Raw genomic sequence first — 26,546 nt, forward strand, 5'->3', positions numbered from 1 at the left:
TTGCTTTTGGCAGTTACCCATAGAGTATTACCAACCTAGGACCATTTTACATCCTTCAAGAATTCTAGCTTGAATGTTGGAGATGTAGCTCATTTGTCTGTGTAAGACCTGTGTAAGGCCCTGGGTTCAGCAAAAGGAGGTCAAGTCCCATATTGACCCCGGTGTTATGTCAAATCCTGTAATCTAAACACTTTGGGGCTGAGGCAGGAGTGTCTCGAGCCCATCTTGGGCTATGTATTGAGACACTATCCCAAGAAAGACAATTCCAGCCTAGTGTTGGCATTGTGTGTTCAGTTTCTTAACCTGGGGACTCGAGGGTTCCTTTCCATATTCTAAGCTAGCTTTAACATTTGCTCCTTTCCTGTCCCCTGCTTTAGTGATAGCCTTTCTTACCTGCTCTCAGGGATCCTAGCAGTGTATTAAAGGAATAGAATTTAAAAATAGGGTAGAATTTGTGAATACTACACTAGACAGAGGGCCTATAACAGTAATTAGGCCCTGACCTCCAGAGGAAAAGTCCCCTCCTGTTAGTTTCCTATTGCTCTGACAAATACCTGGGAGCCACAGCTTAAAAGAAGGATTAAGCCAATCTGGTGACACATGTCTCTTGAGTGCTGGAAACAGGAGAATCAGGAGTCCAAAGTCATCCTTATTTGCATAGGAGGTTCAAGGTAGGCCTGGGCTTTATGGAGACCCTCTTTAGAAACAAACAAAAATAGAAACAAAGGGAAAAACAAAGATGAAAGATTTATTTTACCTCATAAACTGGTTCCATTGTTATAGGCCTATGGTAAATCAGATCAGCATGGCAGCAGAACAACATGGTGGAGAGCTGCTTGTTTCAGTGTGCTCAAGCAGAGAAGGACAGGGCTGGATGAAAGATATGGTATACCTTTCAGGCCAGTGACCTGCATCCTCCAGCCTGCTCCTACCTCTTGTGTCCCACAAACTTCCAATAATATTATCAAGCTATGAATCCATTGGTGGATAAATCTGTTGATGAGCTCTTACTTTCGTAGTACCTCTCAACGATCAGATCTACCCGTGGAGACTAAGCTTGCAAACACAGGAACCTCTATGCTTACTTTATATCCAACAACCTTCACACTTTGTATTATTCAATTGTTAACTCTGTAACAGCAAAGCGGAATTTTGGTACTGTTATTCTTATGGCTCATGCCTGCCTCAGTATTTGTAAACATATACCTTCCTCACTTGCTGATTGGTTTAATAAAGATCTGATGGCCAGCAGCTGTGCAGGAAAGGAAAGTAAGGACTTCTGGACTGAGAGAGGGTCTCTGGGAGAAGAATCATAGACAATCGGGTTAGTTAAGTTAGATGAGCTAGCTGGGAGGTAGTCTAAGCTATAATAAAATTAATAAGTCTCTGTGTCATTATTTGTCCACTGGTGGGTCCAAGAAAGCCCAGCAATAAACTATAACATCTTGTTTCTTTTGAATCCATCCCCTGTCAGATTTTATGTAGACCACTGAAACATGCATGCCTATTTGTTTTGAGACAGGGTCTCCTTGTAGCTCTGGCTGTCTTGAAACTCACTAGGTAGCAGGTGGAGCTCACAGCCACCCGCCTGCCTGTGCTTCCTGGCTGCTGGGATTAAAGTCATGTGCCACTATGCCCAGTATATGTCTCCTTATAAACATAACTGTCACGGTATTTCAAACATTTTACATACTTTCTTTAGACTGAAGGAATGAAAGTGTTTGAACGGAATGTTGCTTTTCATAGCAGTTGCACTATGCAGAGAGTGCTTTGTCTCCAGACTGTGATGTTTGCAGGAGCAATGATGAAACACGTGACATGGCTTGTGAGTCCTTGAAGACCACACATCCTCATCAATTTCCCTTCTCTTCATCTTTTTTTTTTCTAGCACAGTTATATGAAAACCATGGTGGGCCTCCAACAGTCACACAGAAAATAGTCTCATCCGTAGCTTGAAGGCCAGCAGCTCTAGTCTGCTCTCAGGAAGCTGCTAAGCCACATGCTCAGAGCTCCAGCCACTCAGCTGCACGATGGGACCAAACCCAGAGAGCACACAATTGCCTGCCTACTAGGATGAACATCCTCCAAAGGACACCCTTGCTCCTCTTCACAGAATATTTTTGATTTTACGTTACTACCATGTGTAAAAGCAAGATAAAATTATGTTTTATTTCCTGTCTGAAAGGACATCCTCCTTATGTACAGGTTGTGGCTAAAACCAAGTCCTAGTGTTTGCCTACCAAGCATGACACCTGGGATTTGATCCTTAGTAAAATACACACAGACACAGACACAGACACAGACACACACAGACACAGACACACACAGACACACAGACACAGACACACACAGACACACACAGACACACACACACACACACACACACACACACGTGCATGTAGGGATGGGAGGAGTGAGGGTGTAGCTCAGTGGTAGAATACTTGTCTAACATTCATGGAGCTCTTCCATCTCCAACACCACCAAAAAGAAAAATAGCTACTATTGTAGCTAGGCATGGTAGGATAGGCTGTAGTAATCCTGGCACTTGGGTGGTGGCAATGGGAAGATGAGGAGTTCAGAGTTACCCTCAGCTATATATCCAGTTCAGGATCAGCCTGGACTGTAGGAAACCCTATGTCAATCTAATTTTATTGTGTAGAAAATCAAAATAGCAATTCAGACTCCTTCTGGTGGGTGTTGCTCCCCAGTTGGTCTCTCCTGTCTTCGGTGGACATCCTGAGATGAGCTTACTCTGAGAAAACTTCTTCCAGTTCTCTCAGCCCACTCTCTGCTCCTGGCCTCTGAAGACAGGAGGAAGTCCTTCTTCCTTGACAACTAGAAGAGTATCAGATCTAGTTAGTGACCTACAAAAGGCAGAACTGGGTCCCCGTGCCCAGGAGTGCATGGCCTTAGATAGCACAGCCTTTCTGGCCATGCTCACATGTGCAATAGGTGTTGCAGCTTCTCTGTGTCTTGGCCCCTCCTTTTCCTTAGTGTGTGACTGAAAGTACACACAAGTGAAAGTGACAGGAACAGGGATCATGCCTGCAGGGCTGAGCAGGGAGCGGACATTACTCCTGAGTCAAGCTCTCAGGCGCTGTGTTCTCGGTGATGGTAGCACAGGGAAAGAGCGTGCTGTTTTGCTAAAGACAAACACTGGTCCTCTGGGGTCTTCCTGGCTGACCAGTGCAGTTTCTGCTGATGTTGTGGGCCAAGGCTTTGACCCTGAACATGGTATGACAGCCATTCTCCATCTGATACCCTTGAATGCCCAGGATGATAGAGGTCCCATAATGGAATTACCTAGAAGCCTGTCAAGGGAAGCAGTGAGAGAAATACTCCAGATCATACCTCAGAGGTTAACTTCTATCTGAGGGCAATAGGTTCTCTGATTACTTTATATGAGGAAAGATGTACAGAGCTGGGACAGAGGACATGGCGCAGTGGCTAAGAGCGCTTGTTCTCAAGCATGTGGATCCAAGTCTAAAACCTCTATACATGCATAAAAACCACGGCTGTACAAGACTGAACCTTAGCATGGGGGGCGCAGAGACAAGCAGATCCTGAGAGCTTGCTTGGCCATCCAATATTTCCTCAACAGTGGGCTTCCTGTTCAGTGAGATACCATCTCATGGTAGTAAGAAAGCAATGGTAGAAGACAGCTGATGTCCTGCTCTGACCTGTGTATGGCTGGCACCCATACCCACACTTGCATGCATGCACCACATGGAAACCCACCCCCAAAGCCAATCCATTTCATTATGTAAGTCAGGCTAGGCTAGAACTCAGTGATCCTTCTGCCTCAGCCTGGCCGAGCATTTGTACTGGAGGCATGTACCACTACCCTTCTATCAAGGGAAGGTATTTTCTCATCTAAGAGGAAGAGCCACATGACAGTGTCTGAGGTGCGCTTTCCAGGTGGACTAGAAATAAGGGGATTTTGTGTGTATGGTCCCCTATTAAGAGTGCCTTCTGTACACTCATGAGGACTTGAGTTTTGATCCCCCATATACCCAGGTAAAACCAAGGATAGTGGCATGTAAAGCTAGCCTGAGGTCAGTGGGGGCAACAAAGTAGGGGTGTGGACATAGGTAGATCTTCAGAGCTCACAAAGAAAAAATTACAAAAAAAGGGGGGAGAAAAGGATAAATGAGAGTATACAACAATTATCATGGATAATATATAATTTTGTGGTTAATAGGTATAAACAAGATAGAACTAACATCTTGTTCAACAGAGGCATACAATTCGAAAGCAGAGGGGTGAGAAATTGACATTTGCCAAGGTAATTTTGTATTGTTTGGGGAAGAAGAAAAAATACTTTTTACACATACAGTGCTTTTCCACTAAGAAAAGGATTGCCTCGTCAGGGTGAAGGTGTTTGTGTAAGGGTATGGAGAGGGATATTACTTCCCAAATGTCATACTGAGCCTAGGATCTAGTTGCTAATGCCATTCTTGCCTGCCTTCCATCAAGGAAAGGAACACACAAAGTCACTGGACTGAAAACTTACAATTTCATTGTTCACTCAAACCTGAGCATTCCTCCTTCCCGTCCATTTTTTTTTTTTTTTGACAGGGTCTTACCATCCAGCCAGGCTGGCACTATAGCCTCACTCCTGGCACTGGAGTGCTTCAGTTCAGGTGTGCCAGACTGTGCCTCACGTCAGCGTGGTAGGGGAAGGATTAGGCAGAGAGGTAGGAAATGAGTGTTGGATAGGAAGTAGCCTTTACTCAGTACCAGTTCCAACTGTGGACTCGAGGGGCAGTGACCTTTTGTCTTTACTGAGTCTTAGGTTCCCATTTGAGTCAGAACTCTGGCCTGGACACACAGGAAAAAAAAAAAAAAAACCATGCCATTTGAGAAAAAGGTACCACACTTTTTTTTTTTTTTTTGGTTCTTTTTTTCGGAGCTGGGGACCAAACCCAGGGCCTTGTGCTTCCTAGGCAAGCGCTCTACCACTGAGCTAAATCCCCAACCCCGGTACCATACATCTTAACACACATCTCGTTTCTCATGGGCTGTATCAGTCAGTAAGCTACATGTTCATCTGTGCATTAGTTGACAGTCTTTACAGTGGATGTGGCTACAGCTCAGTGGTAGAGACTGCTTGGTTAGTGTTCTAGTTTCATTCTTTGGCTGTGATAAAACACTTGGACCAAAAGCAACTTAGGGGAGAAAATGGCTTACACTTCCAGGGCACAATCTATCATCCAGGAAAACGAGAGTAGAAATTTTGCTAGTTTTCTTATATAGCTGTGGACCAGCTACCTAGGAAGGTGCTCCCCAACAGTGGGCTAGGCCATTATCCATCAAGATACCTTCTCCACAGAAACGCCACAGACCAGTCTGACCTAGGCAATTACTTACCTGATGGTTTCCTCTCAGATGACTCTAGGCTATGTATACCAAGCTGACAAGGCTAACCGGGATACATAACACACACAAGGCACTGGGTTCAATTTGCAGCACTGGGAGGGACAAAATTTACAAATAGTTTTGGAGGATGTGCTCAGGGGATCAACTGGTATTCCCGTCCTAGCTGCATTCCCCACTCTTTGCCAAGCCATAGGACTTACCTGTGGTGGTGATTGTGCTTTGGCTCTTTCCTTTTTCATGACACCCCAAAGTTAACTTTAAGGGCCACTAGTAGCCACCCTGGGGTCTGCTGGAATGGATGTGGTCTGGGCCCATAGGAGATACTAGGGATTCTCAACATTGTTTTATCAGTACTCCAAGAGTGGGAAAGGTTTCATGTTGGGGACTGTGGACATTTTTTTTGTCTTTTTTTTTTTTAAGATTTATTCATTTATTATATATAAGTACACTGTAGCTGTCTTCAGACACACCAGAAGAGGGCATCAGATCTTTTTACAGATGGTTGTGAGCCACCATGTGGTTGCTGGGAATTGAACTCAGGATCTCTGGAAGAGCAGTTGGGGCTCTTAACCGCTGAGCCATCTCTCCAGCTCCCGGACATTTTCTTTAAACACATTTGGAAGACTTTTTGTATAAAAGCATGAAATAATTTGGGCGTGGTGGTTTTGAATAGGTTTGGCCTCCACAGGTAGTAGCAGTATTAGGAGGTGTGGCCTTCTTAGAGGAAGTGCATCATTGTGGGGATGGGCTTTGAGGTTCTCTATGCTTAAGCTCCGCCCAAGGCGGAAGAGTGTCTCCAGGCTGCGGTGGGATCAAGCTGTACAACTCCCAGTTCCTCCTCCAGCACCGTGTCTGCGTGCATGCGGCCATGCTTCCCGCCATAATGGACTAAACCTCTGAAACTGTAAGCCAACCCCAATTAAATGCATTCCTTATAAGAGTTGCCTTGGTCATGGTGTCTCTTCACAGCAACGGAAACCCTAGACATGGTGTGGTGGCACGTCTTTAATCCTAGCACCCAAGAGGCAGAGGTAGGTATAAGGCCTGGCTGGTCTACACAGTGACTTCTAGGCCAGCCAGGCCTACACAGTGAGGCTGTCTTTTTTTTTTTTTTAATGTATGGGAAATATCCAAGTATCCAATAAGCGAAAAAGTATCTGTTGCTTTGATCAGGAGGCCAATCATAGTAAGTATGCAGAATGAGGTTGGAGGACAGGGAATTTTAAGGTAAGTCTGGGCTAAAAAGAAGAGTTTTCTTTTTTTCAGACAGGGTTTCGCTGTGTAGCCTTGGCTGCCCTGGAACTCATTCTGTAGACGAGGCTGAAGTGTGGAGATTAAAGGTATGAGCCACCATGCCTTATAACACGCATTTTTTGTCTTGAGTTCAAACTGGGTGTGGTGATAAGGCCTCCTCGTACTTGGGATACAGCAACACAGATTCCTGCCTGTAAAAATTTGAGTCAAAGCTTCACGGGCCTCAGAACTTTCGCTGACTTTGTTTGATATGCTTACTCTATTGAGTTCTGACCAGACTAAAGTTACCATTAGACCGAAGCACCACTCATTTGTGTCCTGCTAGAGAGCTGTTTACTATTAAGGAAATGGGAAATCCATTTACCTTACCTTAGGTTCCTCTCAACTTAGCTTCCACCTAAAGTAGCCCCTTCCTAATGTCAAGTGGCTGCCAATGGCTTATGTGGCATTTAAGGCAAAGTGCTCCAATATATTCAAAATCTAGCTAGGCATGATAGCATACTAGAGACTGAGGAAGATGACTTCAAGCTCTAGACAAACCTGGGCTACATGTTGAAATTTCTCAAAAAAAAAAAAATCCAGTAAAGTTAACATTAATGAAAGGCATTGCATAAACATGTTCACAACGTTATCTATGTGGTAGATACGCTTCTATTTTAATAGGCAAGGCAGTAGAAACCTGAGAAACAACCATGCCCAGTGTCATAGGACTAGAAGTTGGCTGATATTGTACATAGTACAAGATAGAACTTATCCATTGGACTATAATAACCTAAAATGTGTTGACATCTGTTGAAAGTTTAGGGTTTTATGGACTGGGATGTTTCTCAGTGGTGGAGTACTTGTCTAGTATTTAGGAAGCCTTGAGTTCAACCCCCAGCACCAAATAAACTAGCTATGGTGACATACCCTTGTAATCTCAATACTATGTGATAGATGCAGGAGAATGAGAGACGTTCAAGGTCATCATTGGCAACATACTGAGGTCAAGGCCAGATGGGATACTCGAAACCTGTTTCAAAAAAAAGTAAAAAGAGGAAGTTCGGGGTTTCACAAGCACCTTATTTTATCCTCACAGTAGTGAGAGAATCTGCTCACATTAAAACTTTCGCTTCAGCAGCTTGTGGTGTCTGGCACCTGTAATCCAGGTATCAGGGAGGCTGGGGAAGAAGGATTTTGAGTTTGAGGTCAGCATAGCATACAGCAAGTTTCAACCACAAAGGAAAGCTCACCAACAAAAGCAAAACAACAAAATGTCCGTGGGAGACTGAAACTTTTTTTTTTTTTTTTTTTTGGTGGACCTTGAACTTCCACGATATGCCTAAAAGTTACCAAGCGGGGAAAAAAAAACACATTAACCTCGAAATGATAAAAGAGATCCTGCTAGCCTACATACAAGTGAAAAAAAATACATCTTAAACACTGGGTAGATGCTCAGTCAGTAAAAGCACTTGCTGTCTAGCCTTATGATGTTACAGGACCCACATTGGAAAAAATGGACTCCTGTTCTCCTCTGGTCTCCACGTGTGCATGTGTGTGGCTCAACACATGTATTCCTATAGAAACAACTTTAAAAATACACTTTAGGCAGAGCAGTGGTGGTTCATGCCTTTAACCCCAGCACATGAGAGGCAGATGGATCTCTGAGTTCCAGAGAAACCCTGTCTTGAAAAACAAAAAAGCAGGTTGGGGATTTAGCTCAGTGGTAGAGCGCTTGCCCTGGGTTCAGTCCCCAGCTCCGGAAAAAAGAAAAAAAAAAAAAAGAAAAAAAAAGAAAGACAAAAAAGCTAGAATCCCAGCACTCAAGTGGTAGTAGGCAGGACGAAGTATTCACGTGTTCAGGGTTAAGTCTAAACTACGGAAGCTTTTGTCTAAACAAAGTTAGCTAGTAAAGGATTCTGTTAGATCACATTTCAATTTATTGGTAAACCCACTTTAAAAATTAGTGGCTAGTCTTCCCCCCCACAAAAAAAATTCCGAAAAAGATCTTAACTCTGTGATCTGCCACTTTCGTAAGCAACTGCTATAAATTCAGCATAAAGTTAGCTAATAGTTTCATGAAATCCTGCTCATCCAGAAACAAAAAGTTTGTAGTTTAAGTTATCTAACTTTTTTTTTTGCAAATAGTTTCACGAAATCCTGCTAATCCAAAACCAAAAAGTTGGTAATTTTAAGTTGTCTAACTTTTTTTTTTTTTTGCAAGAAAGTAATTAATAACCTTTTCCTCAGGACATTTTCCCCGAGGTCTAAGAACAAACATAACCTTTCAGAGGAGAAAGGTAGGAGGTTTCGGTGGGGACACTGTGGTGGGGGCTGCGGGAGGCTGGAGGGCGGAGGGCGTGTCCGGGAAGCGGGATCTGAGAAGCATCCCCAGCTTTGCTTGGTTTTCCGTGCGCGCCGAGAGCCAGATGAAGGGGCAAGAGAGAAGAAATAAAGGGGCAGGCGGGCGAGAGCCGCAGCTGCGCTACCTCACAGCCTTCAGGCCAGGCTCTCCGAGGGCTTCGAAGGATGGAAGGCGGGTGTCCTGAGGGCCTCGGGCTGTTCCCCGGACGTCGCCCAGGGAGAGGCAGCGGTGGCGCCCTTCCAGCTCCCGGACCCGCCTACAACCCTGGGCCCCGGGACTTATTGTTCCGGGAAGCCTCAGGCTAGGCCCAGCTTGGCCCGCGGGTTGCACCCCGCCCCTGCCAGGGTCGGCGGGCTGGGGCTGGCGCGCCGACTGGCGGCCGGTGGGCTCCCAGTGCGTGTCTCTTTAAGGGGCTGGGCCTGCAAGGCTGCCGGGCGGGCGGGGTGCGCGTTGCTTCGGGAGTGAGTGTGAGGGTGAGAGCGGCGGGCGGTTGCCGGAGGGAGGGAGGGAGGGAGGGAGTGAGCGGGCGAGCCAGCCAGCCAGCGACGCGGGCCGCCCCTGCCGCCGCCGCGATCGGACCTGCGGCCTCCTCCCCTCCGGTCCCCTCCCCCGCATCGGCCTGCCGCGGGGAGGGGGCTAGCGTCGCCGCCTCCAGCTGCTCCTCATGAAGCAGCTGCCGTCGCAGCCGCCACCGAAGATGGGGGATTTCTACGATCCCGAGCACCCGACCCCTGAGTAAGTCTCAGGTCCGCGGCCTCCCGCTGCCGTTGGTCGCTTGAGCCGAGGGCGGCGCGTCCTGACCGCTGGCGGCGCGCGGAGTAACGGGCCCTGGGCGTCTTCGCGCGGTCGTGGTGGGGGGCAGGCCGGGCGCAGCTACTTCAGGCCGCCTCGCTTGGCCTCGGCTGGCCGGGCGGTTGGGCCTGGCGCGGAGACGGCTGCTCGCGTCGCCGCGGCAGTTGGGGCGGCCCGGTGGGGGAGGGGCGGCCACGGCCTCCTCTACTGTTGCCGCGTCCTCAGTCGGCCTCCTTGGGTTCGGCGCTCCGCGCAGCTCCTCCAGGACACTCTGCGGCGTCCCGAGCTTCTGTTGCAAACCGCGGTGCATAGTCGGAGGCACCCGCTAAGGCCAACGCCGGCGAGAGGGCGCCAGCTAGTATAGGCCGAGAATCCCCGGGCTCGGGTGGAAGCTGGGCCCGTCGCCCGGCCTATCGGTGACGGCAACTAGGACCGGAAGGGCCTACCGCGCGTCTCCGGGCTTCGGTCCGCGAAGGAGACCCGCGTTGCATTCTCAGTTTGATTTTTTTTTTTTTTTCTCCTTGGGCACTCGATTCTGGCCCAGTAGAGCTATGAGCTTCATATTCTGCTCCTTTGGCGCTTGGGTTTTGTAATGGTGGCAAGGTTTGTCTGGTTCCGTTGTTGAGGTGACACCAGTTTTGTTTTTTAACCTGAAAGTGAAAACCTGACAAACATTTCTCGATTATGAGGCTTGAACACTTTGGCGTACTATTTCTTAGGTAATAGAATCTAGAATCTTATCTACAAGGATGACTACTGCGTGTGAAGATTTAGTTAAGAGACCCAGAAAAATCTTTGTATCTCCTCTAAAGAAGATAGTGTACTTGTAAAGTGAAATATAGTTTTGTCCAGTAGTTTCTTTTCAGTATGTGTAGGGTATTTTTTATGTTTCTGTTGGGCGGTATCCGATACCACATCCAAGCTTTATTCCAGTCAGATCTGGTGGTGTACACCTGAAATACCACCTGAATTAGGATTGTAGGCAGCCTCCTGCCTCAAAACAACAAAAGTAAAAAGAAAGCTTCCACTCCAGAGTCAGGAGTCAGTCCCTTCCCTAAGCCCTCTCAAGATTGTTTTGTTGTTTTTTAGATAAATGGTTTCACCTTATTGCCCAGGCTGCTCTTGAATTTACTGTGTAGCCCAGGCTGGCCTCGAACCTGAGATCCACCCTCTTCAGCTTCCTGAATGCTGCTGGGATTTCAGTTGCTGACGACTAAGAAAAACCATTGTTTTACCCTGATTTGCACATAGGAGCAACAAAATTCATTTCCAAGTTAACGTTTACAGGGATGTCTAGTGAAAAACTTAAAACTTTTATGACTAAGGCACATTACACGTTTTTTGGGAACCTTTGCCAATGCCAATTTTTTTTTCACCTTGGTTCAGAAATGTTTGGCTCTTACTTGATAGTTCTTTGGTATTGTAACACAAAAGTTATTTTGTTCCAGTGTTATCTCCTCACAAAAAGCAAAATCCTCTTATTGCCTTAAAAAAAAATAAAATTTTATTGGGAGAATTTTGACAATCTAGTTTTCACTTGAGAACAGCCTGAGTAGTTTTATGCTTGTTTTTTTTTTTTTTTTTTTTTTTTTTTTAAGTTTTCAGAAGCCCATTAGTGGTCCTGTGGTATTTTAGTTTTGTCTTTACTTGACAGCTAATCTTGATACATAGACCACCTCTGCACACAGTCCTTATGTGCTCTTAAAACAAAACTCATCTCTTGCGAGAGTAAACCAGAGAAATGGCTTTATCTTTTCATGGGTTCTTGGCTTTGGAATAACACTTAAAAGTTTTTGCTTTGAGACTTGAAAAACCTCAAAAGGAATTTGTATCACTCAATAATGCTGATTGCATGCTTATGCACAAAGTAACATGCCAGCCCTCAGGAAGGGCAAAGAACCTTGCAGTGACTTTTCAGGTTGCACAGTGAAGTCTCCAAGCTGTAAGGATTATATCCTTCTTTTTATTGGAGGAAAACGTTTTTCATATTATATGAAAAATGGAGTCAGAAGTATATCTTTAATGTGCAGGTGAGGGAGAATGCTTATTTTTCCTAGACTTGAGGTTTACTGCTTTCCTGGCTTTACTGCTTTGGAGTTTTTAATAGTGTCAAGTAAGTTCTGATACACGTGCATTTTTTTTTCCTGTTTAGTAACGTGTATAGGTTATAGAATGCTTTCTTAATATTGGCCTAAAGGTATTGGCAGGCACCTTGAACAGTATCACCTGTTTTACATAAGAGGAAAACAAGGCCTGGCCAAGAAGAGTGAAGTGATAGCAGCCCCTGTGAGGAAGTCACAGACTCTGCACTTGAACACTAATTTAACCTTGAACGAATGACTGTAGCTTTGAATTTGGGTTTTCCTATTTTGGAAACAGTTATCCTATGCTAGCAACTTGCAACTTTGGAGAAGATTGAAGGAGATAATACACAGACGGCTCATGGCACAGAGTGTGTGCGAGTACCTTTAGCTGGGGTTATTAGAGAAATTTTAGAGGTATGACTGAAGTTGGGGGAAAACTGGTTGTGAGGAGGCAAGTCAGACGGGGTAGTTTCAGATGGTTCTTTGAAAAAGAGAAGTTGAGGTGAAATGTAAATTTGCTTTGATTGGAGCCCTGATGGTCTTATTATTTTCTACTCACTCTTTAATTAGTTGCATGTGTGTGGGCCTTGGATAGTCTTACAGTATAAATAACATTGTATTCAGGTGAAGTTGCTATAATGGTTTGAGGAGCTCCATTAGGTGTCCATGTAGTGCAGGAGTAGATAGTGAGGGCATAGCACAATCAATGTCTTCTATGACCTATCATCATCCTAAAGGAGACAAACATGATAAAAAGTGGTTTTTGTTGTTGTTTTAAACACAGGCCTGTCTTTGCCAAAGGTTGATACTGTAGTAATTGGTGTACACAACAAAGATTTTTCTTTGTGCAGTTTACATTCTAATGAGGTCTATAAACAATAAATTATACAGAATGGCCAAAGGCAAAAAAGGCTTTGGAAAATCCTATAGGATATAGGTGATTTGCTGTTAAAGAAGTCACAGGATACATGTACATGGTCAGCTGGCAAGCATCCTTGGGAGAGTAAGTTGAGATACGAAGTATCTGTGTATATGTTGTGTGGAGAGTTGAGGGGTGGCAGGGCAGTAGCCATTGTAATTTAAGTTGAAGTGGTCGTTCCGAAGTGCTGAGGCAGTAGTCTAAGCTGCTCAGTGTGGCCATAATGGAACGAGAGAGCGATAAGTCAATTGGATCACATTAGAAGTGCTACAGAGTTTTATAAAGTTTTGTAGAGCCATTCTAAAGATTTGGCTGGGGTTTTTTGTTTGTTTTTTGAGAGCAACCCAGGCTGGCTTTGAAATCTTGAGCTCAAATGATGTTCCTGCTTCAGCTTCCTGAGTAGCTGGGATTTGATGTGCACCACAGTGAGTTTCAATCAGAGGAATGCTATAATTTGCCTTCAGCCTCAGAAGAATCACATGTATCACAGAGAGGAACAGAGTGGAAGCCTGAAGACTTGTAAAGAAGCTCATAATTTAGAGGAGAGCTGCTGTGGCTTATACCAGGGTGATGACTGAGGTAGATGGATGCCCAGTCTATGCTGAGGATTAAACTAATATATTTAATGACACATGTGGCATGTGAGAGAAGTTGAGGACGATTCTGACGTTTTCGGTCTGAGCATTTAGAAGTCTGTAGTCCACTGAACTAGGGGATGATGTAGAAAGAACAAGTTGGGAGTAGTAGTTCTTCTTAAGCATAGTAAGTTGGAGAAGATTGTTAGACATTAGGTTGGATTGTTAATGTGAGTCTGGTTTTCAGGGGAAAGGTCAGCTGGAGATGATTTTGTAGCCATCTATTTAGGTAGTATATACAAAGCCAGCAGACTGGATGACATTCATTTATAGACCAAAAATTCATCATGGCTTATAGTTCAGATAAAATCTTAGTATGTGTGTAGTCAAGGCTAGTGTGAACTTCATGGTTCTTGTGCCTTTGCCTCCCAAGTGCTGAGAATGTAGATATGCCACCATAACTGGCAAGGGATATAGATTTAGTTATGTGAGCCTCTTTTGTTACTTGCTTTTGAGACAGGCTCTCACTGGCGTCTCCTGGTGACCTTCAACTTCTTTCTGCCTTGGCCTTCTGAGGGCTAGGATTACAAGTGTATACCACCTATAGGCTTGATGGCATAGACTAGTAATCCTACTTGATTAGTAGTCTGAGGCAGAAATATCAAATAGTCAAGGCCTGGTTGTGTTACTGGGTTAATTCAAGGTCAGCTTTAGCATATTAGTAAGACCCTGTCTTAAAGAGATAACGATGGTGATGGGAATCAGTGGTTAAAAATTTGCATAGCATGCATGAGGCCCTAGATTCAAACCCCAGTACTGCCGAGAAAATCATTATGTCCAACATGAATTTTCTTTTTTTGTTTTTGATAAAGGGTCTATTTCACTATCTAGCCTTGGCTGGCCTGGAACTTGCTGTGTAGACCTGGCTGGATTAAAACTCAACAGAAATCTACCTGCTTCTGCCCCATAAAGGCCACCATACCTGGCAGTTGGTTTTTATCATCATTATCATCATCTTTATTTCTCTCTTAAACAGGGTCTCTCTCCAAAGCCCTGGCTGTCCTGGAACTCAATCCATAGGCCAGGATCTGACTGCTTTTACCTCCTCAGTGCTGGAATTAAAGGTGTTTGCCACCATATCTGGCTGGTTTATTCTTAATAGGTATTTGTAATAACTTTTAACCCTAGTGTGTGTGTGTGTGTGTTTTTAAAGATTTATTCATTTATTATATATGAGTACACTGTAGCTGTCTTCAGATACAGCAGAAGAGGGCATCAGATCTCTTTACAGATGGTTGTGAGCCACCATGTGGTTGCTGGGAATTGAACTGAGGTCCTCTGGAAGAGCAGTCGGGTGCTCTTAACCACTGAGCCATCTCTCCAGCCCAACCCTAGTGTTTGTTATCGTTGCATGAATCTTGTCAGTTTTGCTGAGATGCTAGAATAGTCATGTTGAGTGACACCAAAAGATGACCAGTTTGGGTTAGACTTGGAGGCTAACCAACTTTGTCATTTTTGTTAATTCATTCACTAGAACTGTAGAGTAGCACCTTAAAACAAAAAGATAAAATAAGAAAAAATAGAACCTTATTTTATAGTAGACTAAAAGCTATTGTAAGATTTGGGGATTGTTTATATCTAGAGTCACCAATACAGCTTTAGATTTCTTTTTGAGAAAAACCTAGCTTGTGTGTTGCATTTTGTTTTTGAGCTGGGTTTTATTGTATAGCCTAAGCTGGCCTGGAAATGGTTATCCCACTAACATTGGCCCTGAAGTCCTGGGGCTGGGATTATAGCCATGTGCATAGAACCAGTGATAAAAAAAGCCACCTTCCACTCCAGCAGCTCAAGTTATAATGGTATAACATGTTTTGAGACTTCACAGTCCTTATTCAATTTAACAGATATTTGCATTATAGATGTGAGCCGTTGTACTATAATTTTAGCCTAGATTAACAAGTAATGGAAATTTTTCCATTTGTATTACTTTCCCTAGTTTGCATGTATGGAAGTGAGTGAGTAATCCATGTATCACATGTACCACATGTGAGGTGGGCATGTGAATGCCATGCTGCATGTGTGCACGTCAGACCCACTGGGGTTATTCTCTCCTTCTACCTTGAGTTGTAGTTCAAACTGGCTTGGTGAGCCCTCTGTTTTACTTAGTAGTGCATTTTACTAGCCCCTCAATTTTTTTTAAAATTCATTTTTGTCTGAGCTGTTAGACAAGATATCAGGATCCTTCTCTACGTATTTTAATAAATTTAGAGGCAGTTTACGATTACCTATATTTGCTAAACACAGATGAATTGTTTTATAAACAATAAGGCCTGGTAGTCCTTGGTAGTCTCTCCTCCCCCCCCCCCCATTTTTTAAGGCCTAGTGGTTACTTAGTGTCTTCCAGCTGGGTAAGTAAATTGGTTACTTAAATTGAGTTCTAAAGTTGGTGTGAGTCCTTAAAGCTGCCTTTTATTTTAGAGTGCTTTTTCTGTCAAATGCTAACATCTTGGTAGTGAAAATAGCTTTGGGATGATGTGGGTGTTGATAAGAATATAATTGTGCAAGCAGGCTGATAGAAGGGCTGCTTACTGGGAACACTGCTGTGGGCTTGCAAGAATTTGGAGCAAGTGGTAGTTTCTGACTATAGCTTTTGCAACTGCCCACTTCCTTGCCAAGTATAGTTTTAGACCTTCTCTTTAGGAGGGGTTATATAGTGGTCCTAAATATTCTTTGTGAAGACCTGATAAAACTTACATTTGTTTGTTTCTTTTGTCTGATATTTGGCTTCTTGGTAAGTATTTATTAATTGTATACTCTCTTTGAATAGCCAGACAATACCAGGTTTAACACATTAAGTAGAACAGATATTAATGTACACATGGCTACAGAAATTCTTCTCTTTTTTATATTTGTATGAATACACTGAGCTGTCCTCAGACCCACCAGAAGAGGACATTGGATCCCATTACAGATGGTTGTGAGCCACCATGTGGTTGCAGGGAATTGAACTCAGGACCTCTGGAAGAGCAGTTGGGTGCTCTTAACCACTGAGCCATTTCTGCAGCCCCAGAAATCCTTCCTATGGAAACCCATTTATTCTTTATTCTTCAGCATGCACAAAGCTTATTTAGTTTTAATTTTATTTTGTACATATGTAAGAGTACCTATACCTGTGGAGGGCAGGGACAACTTTTGGGAGTCACAGGAAATAGATTCAGAATATTGGTGCCTTTGCTTGCAGGGCATTCTTACTCTTTTTTTTTTTTTTTTGGGGAGACCGTGGGTTTCTCTGTGTCACTCTGCCTGTCTTGAAACTAGTTTTTGTAGACTAGGCTGAAATCAGACACAGAGATCTGCTTGCCTCTGCCTCCCACCATGCCCAGCTGGCCTTGATTGATTGATTTATTTTTGTCTGCTTACAAACATGATTATTATTAATTTATCTATTACTTATCAGGACAACTGTATGAATTCAGAAACAAAAACTACATATCGTATATACTGCTTCTGGGCTGAAAGTATAGTTGAGTGATCTATAGTATAAAGAGGTGAATTTTATTAACATACAGTAAAGTAACTAATTAGTAAAAATAAACTTCAAAAGTTGCATTAAAGTAACCAAAATAGGTATATTCTATGGTATCTTTGCCAGATCTAATAAAAAACAAAGCTTCTATTATACAATAACATAGGAAGCCAGTTGTTTACTTACTTATTATATATAAATTACATGTAATAATAGTTTGTGTAAGAAGAAGTATGTTATTAATTGATGTGGACACATTAAAATAGTGGTGGCTGAATAGAAAAGACTTTCCCTGCCTCAGTATTGGTGAGATATTAGAATAATAGCGTCACTGTCAGGGAGAGCCTCATGTTCTTTGTTGGAGTATTTTGTTGTTGTTGTCGTTAGTGGTAGTGGTGGTAGAGAAGGTAATGGTGTGGTACTAGACAATGTGAAGTGAGGGGCAGGCATTAAAATCTATGATAGCGTATATTTCAGTTGAGCATATGTTGGTGAAAAATTTCTTCCTAGCTGTATGTTTTTCTGACCTGCATACATTGCTTACCCATTTTTGTTTTTGGTATTCTCTTCCTATGTGAATACAGATTTTATTTTTAGTTATGAGTATATGAGTGTATATATGTATCTGTGTGGAGTATGTGCACATGTATGCAGGTATCTGTAGGACCAGAGGCTGCCTCCGAAGCTGTTGTCACAGGCGCATTGTGTGTGTGGGTATTAGGGACTGAATGCAGGCCCTCTGGAGCGGTAACAGTGATTGACTGCTGAGCCATTTTCCAGCACTATGTAAGTATTTTCAAAGGCTTACCCACATGCGTGCGCGCGCGCGCGCGCGCACACACACACACACACACACACACACACACACACACACACACACACACACAGAGTTTTATGAGTTTTTCTTTAAAAAAATTTTTTTTTCCGGTATTGAAAACAAAGTTTGGGGCCTTATTTCATGCAGCACACTATATCATATATAGTTTTTTCTTTTCGTTTTTTTGGAGACAGGGTTTTTGTGTAGACCAGGATAGCTTTGAACTCAGAGATCTGCCTATCTCTGCCTCTCTAGTACTGGTATTAAAGGTATGTGTCATTTCCTCCCAGCCATTCCAAGTTCATAACTTGATTTTTCAGATGATTCGGATGGTTACTAAGAATAGAGCCTTACTGGCTTTGATCTCTTTCTTGTAGCTTTGCTGTTGACCTAAGATATTGTAGTGATGTACTAGAAAATTCAAGTACCATGATGAATGTTTTATATATAAGTTATATGTAAATATATATAGCTTTACAATAAGTATTATATGTTTATTTAAAGTTTTGCTGTATAGCCCTTGTTGGTCTGATATCCCAGGATTTACCAAAAATTATTAGTGCGTATGCATGAGTGCTGCAGAACATATGGGGAAACCATATGTTCACATTTTCAGGAGTGTATTTTCTTACATAGCTGGTTCCAGGGATTGAACTCAAGTTTTCAGGCCTGTGCACAAGTGCTTTTATCAGCAGGACCATCTCACCAGCCCCCAGGGTATTTACTTTCTTTCTTTCTTTCTTTCTTTCTTTCTTTCTTTTTTTTTTTTTTTTTTTTAAGATTTTATTTATTTATTATATATAAGTACACTGTAGCTGTCTTCAGACACACCAGAAGAGGGCATCGGATCTCTTTACAGATGGTTGTGAGCCACCATGTGGTTGCTGGGAATTGAACTCATGACCTCTGGAAGAGCAGTCGGGTGCTCTTAACCGCTGAGCCATCTCTCCAGCCCCGGTATTTACTTTCTTAATTTCACTGTTATGGGTTGATGAATTTAAAAAATGTTCAGTACAATTGCGTTACTAGAAAAAAATACAGATGTAGACATTGAGAGTTAGAAAGATGGCTCACAGGGTAAGTACAGAAGACTTGGGTTCAGGTTTCACATGACATTCACAACCATCTGAACTAGAGGATACAACACCTTCTGGCCTCCAAGGGCATCCATCAGGCACTCACATTTTGCACCTCTATTCAGGCAAGCAAAACATCCATATACAAAAAAATTTAAATTTAGACTGAAAATAATTGATCCACTGAACAGTTAAATATCGGTTGTGGTGATAGTAAAACATTCTACACAGAATGAAATTGCATAAGCTGTATATACACAGAAATGAATTTTGAGTTCTGTGTTTAAAAAATAGTGACTCAAGATTTAGTCTAGTTAGCTATAATGTATGGCCTAGTTATCTTAAACTGTTGACTCAAGGTAGCCTAGAGTCATTTTAGAGAGGAGAGCCTTGATTTAGACCTGATCCTATTGGCATGTGAGCTTGACTATTAATAGTCCTTGTCCACTGTGGGTGGCACCATTCTTTGGGCAGTTGACCCTGGACTGTATAAGAAAAGTAGCTGAGCCTGAGGCTATAAGCAGTGCATCGAACAGTGTTCTTCCATGGTTTCTGCTTAAGTTCCTGACCCAACTTCTCAGAATGGTGGACGGTAACCTATAAATGTACATTGAATAAATTCTTTCCCCCTAAGTTGCTTTGGGTCATTGTTTTAACACAGCAATAAAAATCAAATTAGAATTTAGACCGACAATAGTTTCTTGGTTTCATAAATACTTAAGCTATTTGGTTACTGTTGAAGAGAGTTGTTGGGTAAACAGTACAAGGATACTAATTTTTTTTTTTTTGGTAGCTTCCTGTGATTATTTCCTAATAAAGATCTTCAAAGAATACAAGTCTGATCATTGGTCAGGGTCACATTGTTATAAACTTTCTAAACTTTTAAGTTTCAATGTCACTATGTGATAAGCAGTGAGTCAACCTGCATTGCTCTGAAACTCAGTTAAATGTCCAGGGAAGGGGGTTGGGGATTTAGCTCAGTGGTAGAGCGCTTGCCTAGCAAGCACAAGGCCTGGGTTCGGTCCCCAGCTCCGGGGAAAAAAAAAAAAAAAAAAGAAAAAGAAAAAGAAAAAAGAAAAAAAATGTCCAGGGAAGAGTCCCTACTGATGATCTCCTGTTTGTTCTGTTCATACCTGTACCATTCTTTTACTCCTGTCTGTCTCTTATCTCAGTCTACATTTCTAGTTTGTCCTAAGTTACTTATTGTGTGTCTTATTTGTGCCAAAACCCCAAGGATTTAGGAAACGAACAAGATGTGTTTATTCGAATAGAGTGTAATTAAAGATTTTGTATGCATTACTCACTGAAATCATTAATAGCTTTCATGTATTAAACATTTTGTGCCAAGTGCCCTGTGGAGGGTGTTAGACACACTGTCTAGTAAGTTCAGTATTACTATTGGTTTTTTTTTTTTTAAAAAAGATTTTTTTTTTTATTTATTATTATATATGAGTACACTGTAGCTGTCTTCAGACACACCAGAAGAGAGCATTGGATATCTTTACAGGTGGTTGTGAGCCACCATGTGGTTGCTGGGAATTGAACTCAGAACGTGTGGAAGAGCAGTCGTTGCTCTTAACCACTGAGCCATCTCTCCAGCCCTACTATTGGTTTTATATATCTCTTCCGTAGCCTCTATTTTTGGGGAATGACTCAGTTTAGAAAATATTAGAGTTTATTAAAATTTATTCTGATTTTTTAAAAAATATTTATGTACATAATGTTCTGCCTGCATATATTGCCTGCAGGCCAGAAGAGGGCACTAGATCTCATTACAGATGGTTTTGAGCCACCATGTGGTTGCCAGGAATTGAACTCAGGACCTCTGGAAGACTAACATCTGAGCCATCTCTTCTCCAGCTCCTGACTTATTTTTTTAATTGTTTGTTTTTGGGACAGAGTTTCTCTGTATAGCCCTGGCTGTCCTGGAACTGCATATGTAGACCAGACTGGCCTTGAACTCAGAATCTGGAGTGCCTCTTCTCTTTCCAAGTGCTGAGATTAAAGGTTTGTGCCACCATGCCTGGGTGACTTGTTTGTTTGTTTGTTTGTTTTGGAGTCCCATGTAATCTAGGCTGGTTCCTAACTTACTGTACAGATGAGGATGACAATATCTCACCTTCCTGTGCCTGAGGTTGAAGCTTTGCTTTTGTGAGGTGGTGGGGCCTTGTTTACTATATTCTGGTCTAGTGTTTGAGTTGGTGATTCTCCCACCTCTCTCTCCAGAGTGCTTGGACTACAGCTACCAAAGGACAGTTTTATGTCTTTTCTTTTCAAGGACTCACCTTCCCTCACACTAAGTTTTTTTTTCCTTTTGAATCTTCACAGTAAGTAATCCTAATCCCCAATGCTGGGATTAAAGGAATGCAGCCCTGCCATTGCCTGGCTGTAATTCTGTATTTCTGAGTGTTTGCCCGCACGTATGTATAGCACATGCATGTCTGGTGCCCACAGAAGACCTAAGGGGGCATCAGATGCCCAGTAACTGGGATGTAAGCTGTCATGTGGATGCTGGAAACTAATCTTTGAATGCAGGACTTTACAAGCTAATTTGTGGTCAATCATGGTGGTGTATACCTTTGATCCCGGTACTAGGGAGGCAGAAGCAGGCAGATACTTGACTTTGAGGCCTGTTTAGTCACATAAGGAGTTCCAGGCCAGTTAGGTCTACATAGTGAGAGACTCTGTCTTTAAAAAGATAGCTAATTTGTATAAAAGTCTTAATAATTAATCATCCCTTATTTTTGTCCTGTTTGATGAGGCTCAGGTTAAGTAATAAGACAGGAAGACTAGCATTTTAGTACTCAAATCAGGTAAAAGTGCACGATAGATACAATTTAAACATTACGTAGATAAACTTCTGTTCTTTAGTCTGGTTATAATAGCTATTTACCTCAGACTTGTGCTGATTTTGTTTGTTACATTGTAACTTGGCAGTCATAATGATGATAGCATATATGCGGTGAGTATCTATATCTATATATCTATATCTATCTGTGGTACCTCTGCATGCCAGGAGAGGTCATTGGTTCCCTGTATAGATGGTCGTAAGCTACCATGTGGTTGCTGGGAACTGAACACAGGACCTCTGGAACAGCCAGTGTTCTTTTTTTTTTTTTTTTTTTTTTTGGTTCTTTTTTTCGGAGCTGGGGACTGAACCCAGGGCCTTGCGCTTCCTAGGCAAGCGCTCTACCACTGAGCTAAATCCCCAACCCCAACAGCCAGTGTTCTTAACCACTGAGCCATCGCTCCAGCTCCCGCATATGCACCCGCATATGTGTCCTATTAAGTACTTATCAAGGTTTTACTTTAATCGCATGAGATTTTAGGATGTATACCCATATTTATAGTTTTGGAAAAACATGTAATTTTAGTTCTATGTTTATTACAATTTTCTCCTGGGGTGTATGTATTTTTTTTTCTATTTTACTTTGCTTGTTGTGTTTTGCCAGCATGTGTATTTATGTACTGCATATGTGCAGTGTCTGTGCAGGCCAGAAAAGTATGTCAACTACTCTGAGTTATTGACAGTTATGAATTGCCTTGTGGGTGTTGCCCCACTGTGTGTTTTTCAAATTAGGAACATTAAAGTGTTCTAACCTTTGTTTTCTTGAAGCAGGGTCTCACGTAGTACAGGTTGGCCTTGAACTCAGTATAATTGAATACGACCTTGAATTTCTTTTTTTTTTTTTTTTTTTTGGTTCTTTTTTTCCGGAGCTGGGGACCGAACCCAGGGCCTTGCGCTTCCTAGGCAAGCGCTCTAACCACTGAGCTAAATCCCCAACCCTGACCTTGAATTTCTGATTCAAGGTCTACCTCAAGTGTTAGGGCTCCAGGCATGCACTACCACACCTAGATTATTCAGTACTGGCTCTTAAACCCAGTTCTTTCATGCATGTTTGACAAAACATCTTGGTCCTCTTTCTGTCCTTGTCCCTCTTTTGAGTTAGGGTCTTTATATAACTAGTTCTGAACTTTACTATGTAACCAGAGATGGACTTTAACTTGTGATCCTTCTTCTACCAAGTGTTAGAATTACAGGTATACAGATACGTAACCATGCCTGGGTAGTTCGGGATAAGACTTTTGTTAATGTTTAGTTTGGTGTTGAGCTCTTGGGCTCAAGCATTCTACTTCAGCCTCCTAAATGACTGGAAATACAGGCCCATGTCATAGGGCCAACTTTTATTTTGAAGTTTGACTGCCTTCCTCTCTTTGTAGCCCCTTCTTCCTTTAAAAAAAAAAAAGCTTTCGATATTATTATTGTATGTGCGCAGGGGGAGGTTGTGTGATGTGTGTATGGGTTTGCATCTCTTGTGACATGTATATGGTCAGAGGACGCGGCTGTGGAGTCAGTGTTTTCTGTCCTCCTCCCTGTGGGTTCCTGGCTGTTAAATCAAGCACCTTCATCTACTGAGCTGTTGTCTTTCAATGTAACCTGAATGTTTCCCAGTGATTCTGTAACTTAGGTGTTTTTGCTTCTAGCCATTTTTAGGATTAAGGAATGAAACAAAACAAATAATGGCTTGTATAAGTATGGTTACAATACCTAGAAAATACCAGTTTAAGTTTAAAAAGCCATACAAACACTCAAATGTGTAAGAAGGGTTTGGACATCAAGATGATAATAGGTTGGATTCAGGAGCTTTTGCTTGTTTGTAATTTTATAATTTTATCCTTTCTCTACCAATCTTAGATTATGATCGATTGGTTGATTGATTGATCAATCTAGACATGGTTATTCTGTGTAGCCATAGCTGTCCTGAAACTCAATCTATAGACAGGCTGGCCTCAAACTTGAGATCTGCCTGCCTGTGGAGTGGAGTGCCAGGAGGATGGGTGTGGGAGGGGCGGTAACTTGGATGTAAAGTGAATTAAGTCATGGAAAGAAGGCATGTGCCACTATCACTTGGCTTCTTATTGTTAAAAGTGGTGCTTTGTTTATGGTAGACGGCCATTCTCAATTTTTTTGAAAAAAATTTTACGTGTATGTGTTTTAACAGTGGTGAATTCTCTGAAACTGGAGTTACAGATGATTATTAGATGCCCAGGGTGTGTGTGTGTGGGGGGGGTGTTAGGGTCCTTTGCTCTTAACTACAGAGTCATCTTTGTAGCCCAGCTGATCAGCCTTTTTTGAGACAAAGTCTGGCTGGCCTGAAGCTTATATAGACCAGGCTAGTCTGGACCTCAGCTCAGTTTGCCTTTGAGTGCTGGGATTAAAGGCATGGGCCAACCACCATCTGGCTCTTTTTAAAAATCTTTTCTTTCTTAGATGTATTTATTTTTATATGTTTGATTATTTTGCTTTCATGTATGTATGTATGCATGTATGTATGTATGTATGTATGTGTACTACTTGCATTCTTGGAGCTCATGGACTGAAGAGGGTGTTTTGATTGACTGGAACTCTGGAGCACAGATGGTTGTACACTACTATGTGGGTGCTGGGAGCTGAACCCAGTTCCTCTATAAGCAACAAGTGAGCTCAGCACTTTGAGCCGTCTCTCTCTCCAGCACTAGGTTTTGGTTTTTGAGACAGTTTTCTCTAAATAAGAACTTTGGTTGTCCTGGAACTCTTTGTAGACCGCGCTGGCCTTGAACTCACAGAGATCTACCTGCTTCTGCCTTCCAAGCTCTGGGATTAAAGGTAAGCTCAATCTACCACAGCTACAGCACCAGATTTTTGTTGTTGTTGTTGTTGTTCTTTTTTTCGGAGCTGGGGACTGAACCCAGGGCCTTGTGCTTGCTAGGCAAGCGCTCTACCACTGAGCTAAATCCCCAAACCCCAGATTTTCTTTTTAGTGAGATTGATTTAAATTTTCCTTTGAGTGATTTGATTGTGCCTTATTTTTTTTTTAAGATCATGTTTCATGTAGTCCAGGTTGGCTTGAGCTTGTTATGTTGCCGAGGATGACTTTGTGAACTGATTTTCCCCTATCTTCCACCTCTCAAGTTTAGTAGTATTTGGTACCACACTTGTTTATGCAGTGCCAGCAGCGTACCCAAGGCTTTATGTATATAAGACAAGCACTCTACCAACTGAGCTAAATCTTTAGCCCTTTCCATTTGTTTCGTGACAGTATCTACTAAGTGACCCAGGCTAGCTTATAATTCTTGATTGACCTACCTCAGCTTCTTAAATGCTTACAGGTTAATCACTATACCCATCTAGCAAAAAAATCCTTCAATTAACTGTTGCCATTGATAGTGTATGTGCTTTTATGCCTGGCAAGATATTATATATGGGTGATAATATTCACCAGACAGTTGAAGTAAAGCAGTTCTAATTTATGTATATGAAATTTCAGTGATTTAAGATCCACTGAAAATAAAAACTCTTTATCTTTGACAATGTTTCAGATCTTTACTAATTTTTTTTTTTGTCTTGTGGTATTGCAGTATTCTATCTTTGTAGGGATTGAATTTAGGGCCATTTGCATTTTAGGAAGCACTTTGAGCTGTTATAACCTCGGTCACTCTGTTTGGAGGCAGGTCTATGTAGCCCTGGTTTGTTGGCTTCCAGTTAACTATGAAACTGAGACTTGCCTTTACTCGGTCATGTTCCTGCTTCTGTTTCTCAAGTATTGGATCATAATGCGTGAACCACCATGCCTGCTCCTTCTCAGTCCTTTTAAATCTTTTTATTTTGAGGTACAATGTACTAAGTTGTGCAGATTGGCCTAGAACTATGTTGCTCTTGTAGTTTTTGAACTTGAATCTTTTTCCTCAGTGTGCTGTATAGCTTAGATTACTGGCATTGTTCATACAACTTGTCATTACTTCGTTCTAACTTCCATAAACACTGGTTAATGGATCAAGTGAATTGCTATTTAGATCTATTTGGAGAGAGGAATTTTGTACATTTAAGGAGTATTTAACCAATGTAGTTGTACTTGAGTTGCCACATAGCCCACAAAGCAATGTGCTTAAACTACAAATTCTTGTCATGCTCTTTCTAGCTTTTCTATGTAGGTAGTCTCCAGTATGCCTTGGTGCACTCGTGTGCACCAGACTTGGTGTTTGATTCTTCTTAGAAATGCACCTATAGGGGGTTGGGGATTTAGCTCAGTGGTAGAGCGCTTGCCTAGGAAGCGCAAGGCCCTGGGTTCGGTCCCCAGCTCCGAAAAAAAAAAAAAAAGAAAGAAAAAGAAAAAAAAGAAATGCACCTATACGTGCATGAAAATATGATTTTTTTTTCATGAGAATCATGCCCACTGCTCCTTATTCCATTTAACTGTCGCCTTCTTTCTATCTCATTCTTTATACTTAGGCAATCGTGTATGAGTTTTTTTGTAGAAGAACTGTTCTGTTTTCATTTCTATCTTTGGTTTGGGGGTCACACCAAACCAAAAGTACATTCATTCAAACTAATCCTCTCTTTGGGATTCTTTGCACTCCTGGTCTTTTAAACCAAGTTGTTTCCTACTTTGCTGCTACATTGTATATATCTCAGTCTTTATATTTACTTCTTTATGTTGGGATTACTTTTGAAACAATTGTTTTTATATTTACTTCTTTATGTTGGGATTACTTTTGTAACAATTGTTTTTTTGTTTCTAGAAAATGTAAGCCCCTCAAGGTCAGATAACGCTTTACACTCTTGGTTTCTAGCACTTCGCCTAGTGGTTTGCACTATCTTTAGGAAATAGTTGCTACAAAAATGTAACTAGAACAGTGAAAAAGTGGACAGGCTTTATAAGTATTTGTTTTAATTAAAAGTTATATTTTGTTTTAAGTATTTATGATTCTTTTTATTCTTTTGCATGTTTTCTTGGCTGAA

The 26,546-nt window shown here is 42.1% G+C and overlaps 2 protein-coding genes across 12 annotated transcripts in view; both read left to right on the forward strand.

Moving 5' to 3' along the window:
- The window catches only part of Kif9 (kinesin family member 9), a 68,619-nt gene extending 42,692 nt beyond the window's left edge, over positions 1 to 25,927 (forward strand). For 3 of the 5 annotated variants that reach the window (XM_006243994.5, XM_039081991.2, XM_039081990.2), the window contains one exon: positions 1,889 to 25,927. In XM_006243994.5, the coding sequence (XP_006244056.1) occupies positions 1,889 to 1,939 (51 nt within the window). In that variant the 3' untranslated portion in view covers positions 1,940 to 25,927. The remainder of the gene's footprint in view (positions 1 to 1,888) is intronic. The other 2 variants (NM_001192000.2, NM_001413966.1) reach the window with 1 other exon arrangement.
- The window catches only part of Setd2 (SET domain containing 2, histone lysine methyltransferase), an 85,657-nt gene continuing 68,612 nt past the window's right edge, over positions 9,502 to 26,546 (forward strand). For 5 of the 7 annotated variants that reach the window (XR_010053985.1, XR_010053984.1, XR_010053986.1 and 2 more), the window contains exon 1: positions 9,575 to 9,712. Coding sequence is in view for 4 of the 7 variants with exons in the window: in XM_063265632.1 (XP_063121702.1) it covers positions 9,642 to 9,712 (71 nt within the window). In the remaining 3 variants the exon portion in view is untranslated. Of the gene's footprint in view, positions 9,713 to 10,351; positions 10,489 to 26,546 lie in introns of those variants that run through there. The other 2 variants (NM_001401163.1, XM_039081610.2) reach the window with 2 other exon arrangements.

This window comes from Rattus norvegicus, chromosome 8 (assembly GCF_036323735.1).
Source record: "Rattus norvegicus strain BN/NHsdMcwi chromosome 8, GRCr8, whole genome shotgun sequence".
NCBI classification, from domain to species: domain Eukaryota; kingdom Metazoa; phylum Chordata; class Mammalia; order Rodentia; family Muridae; genus Rattus; species Rattus norvegicus.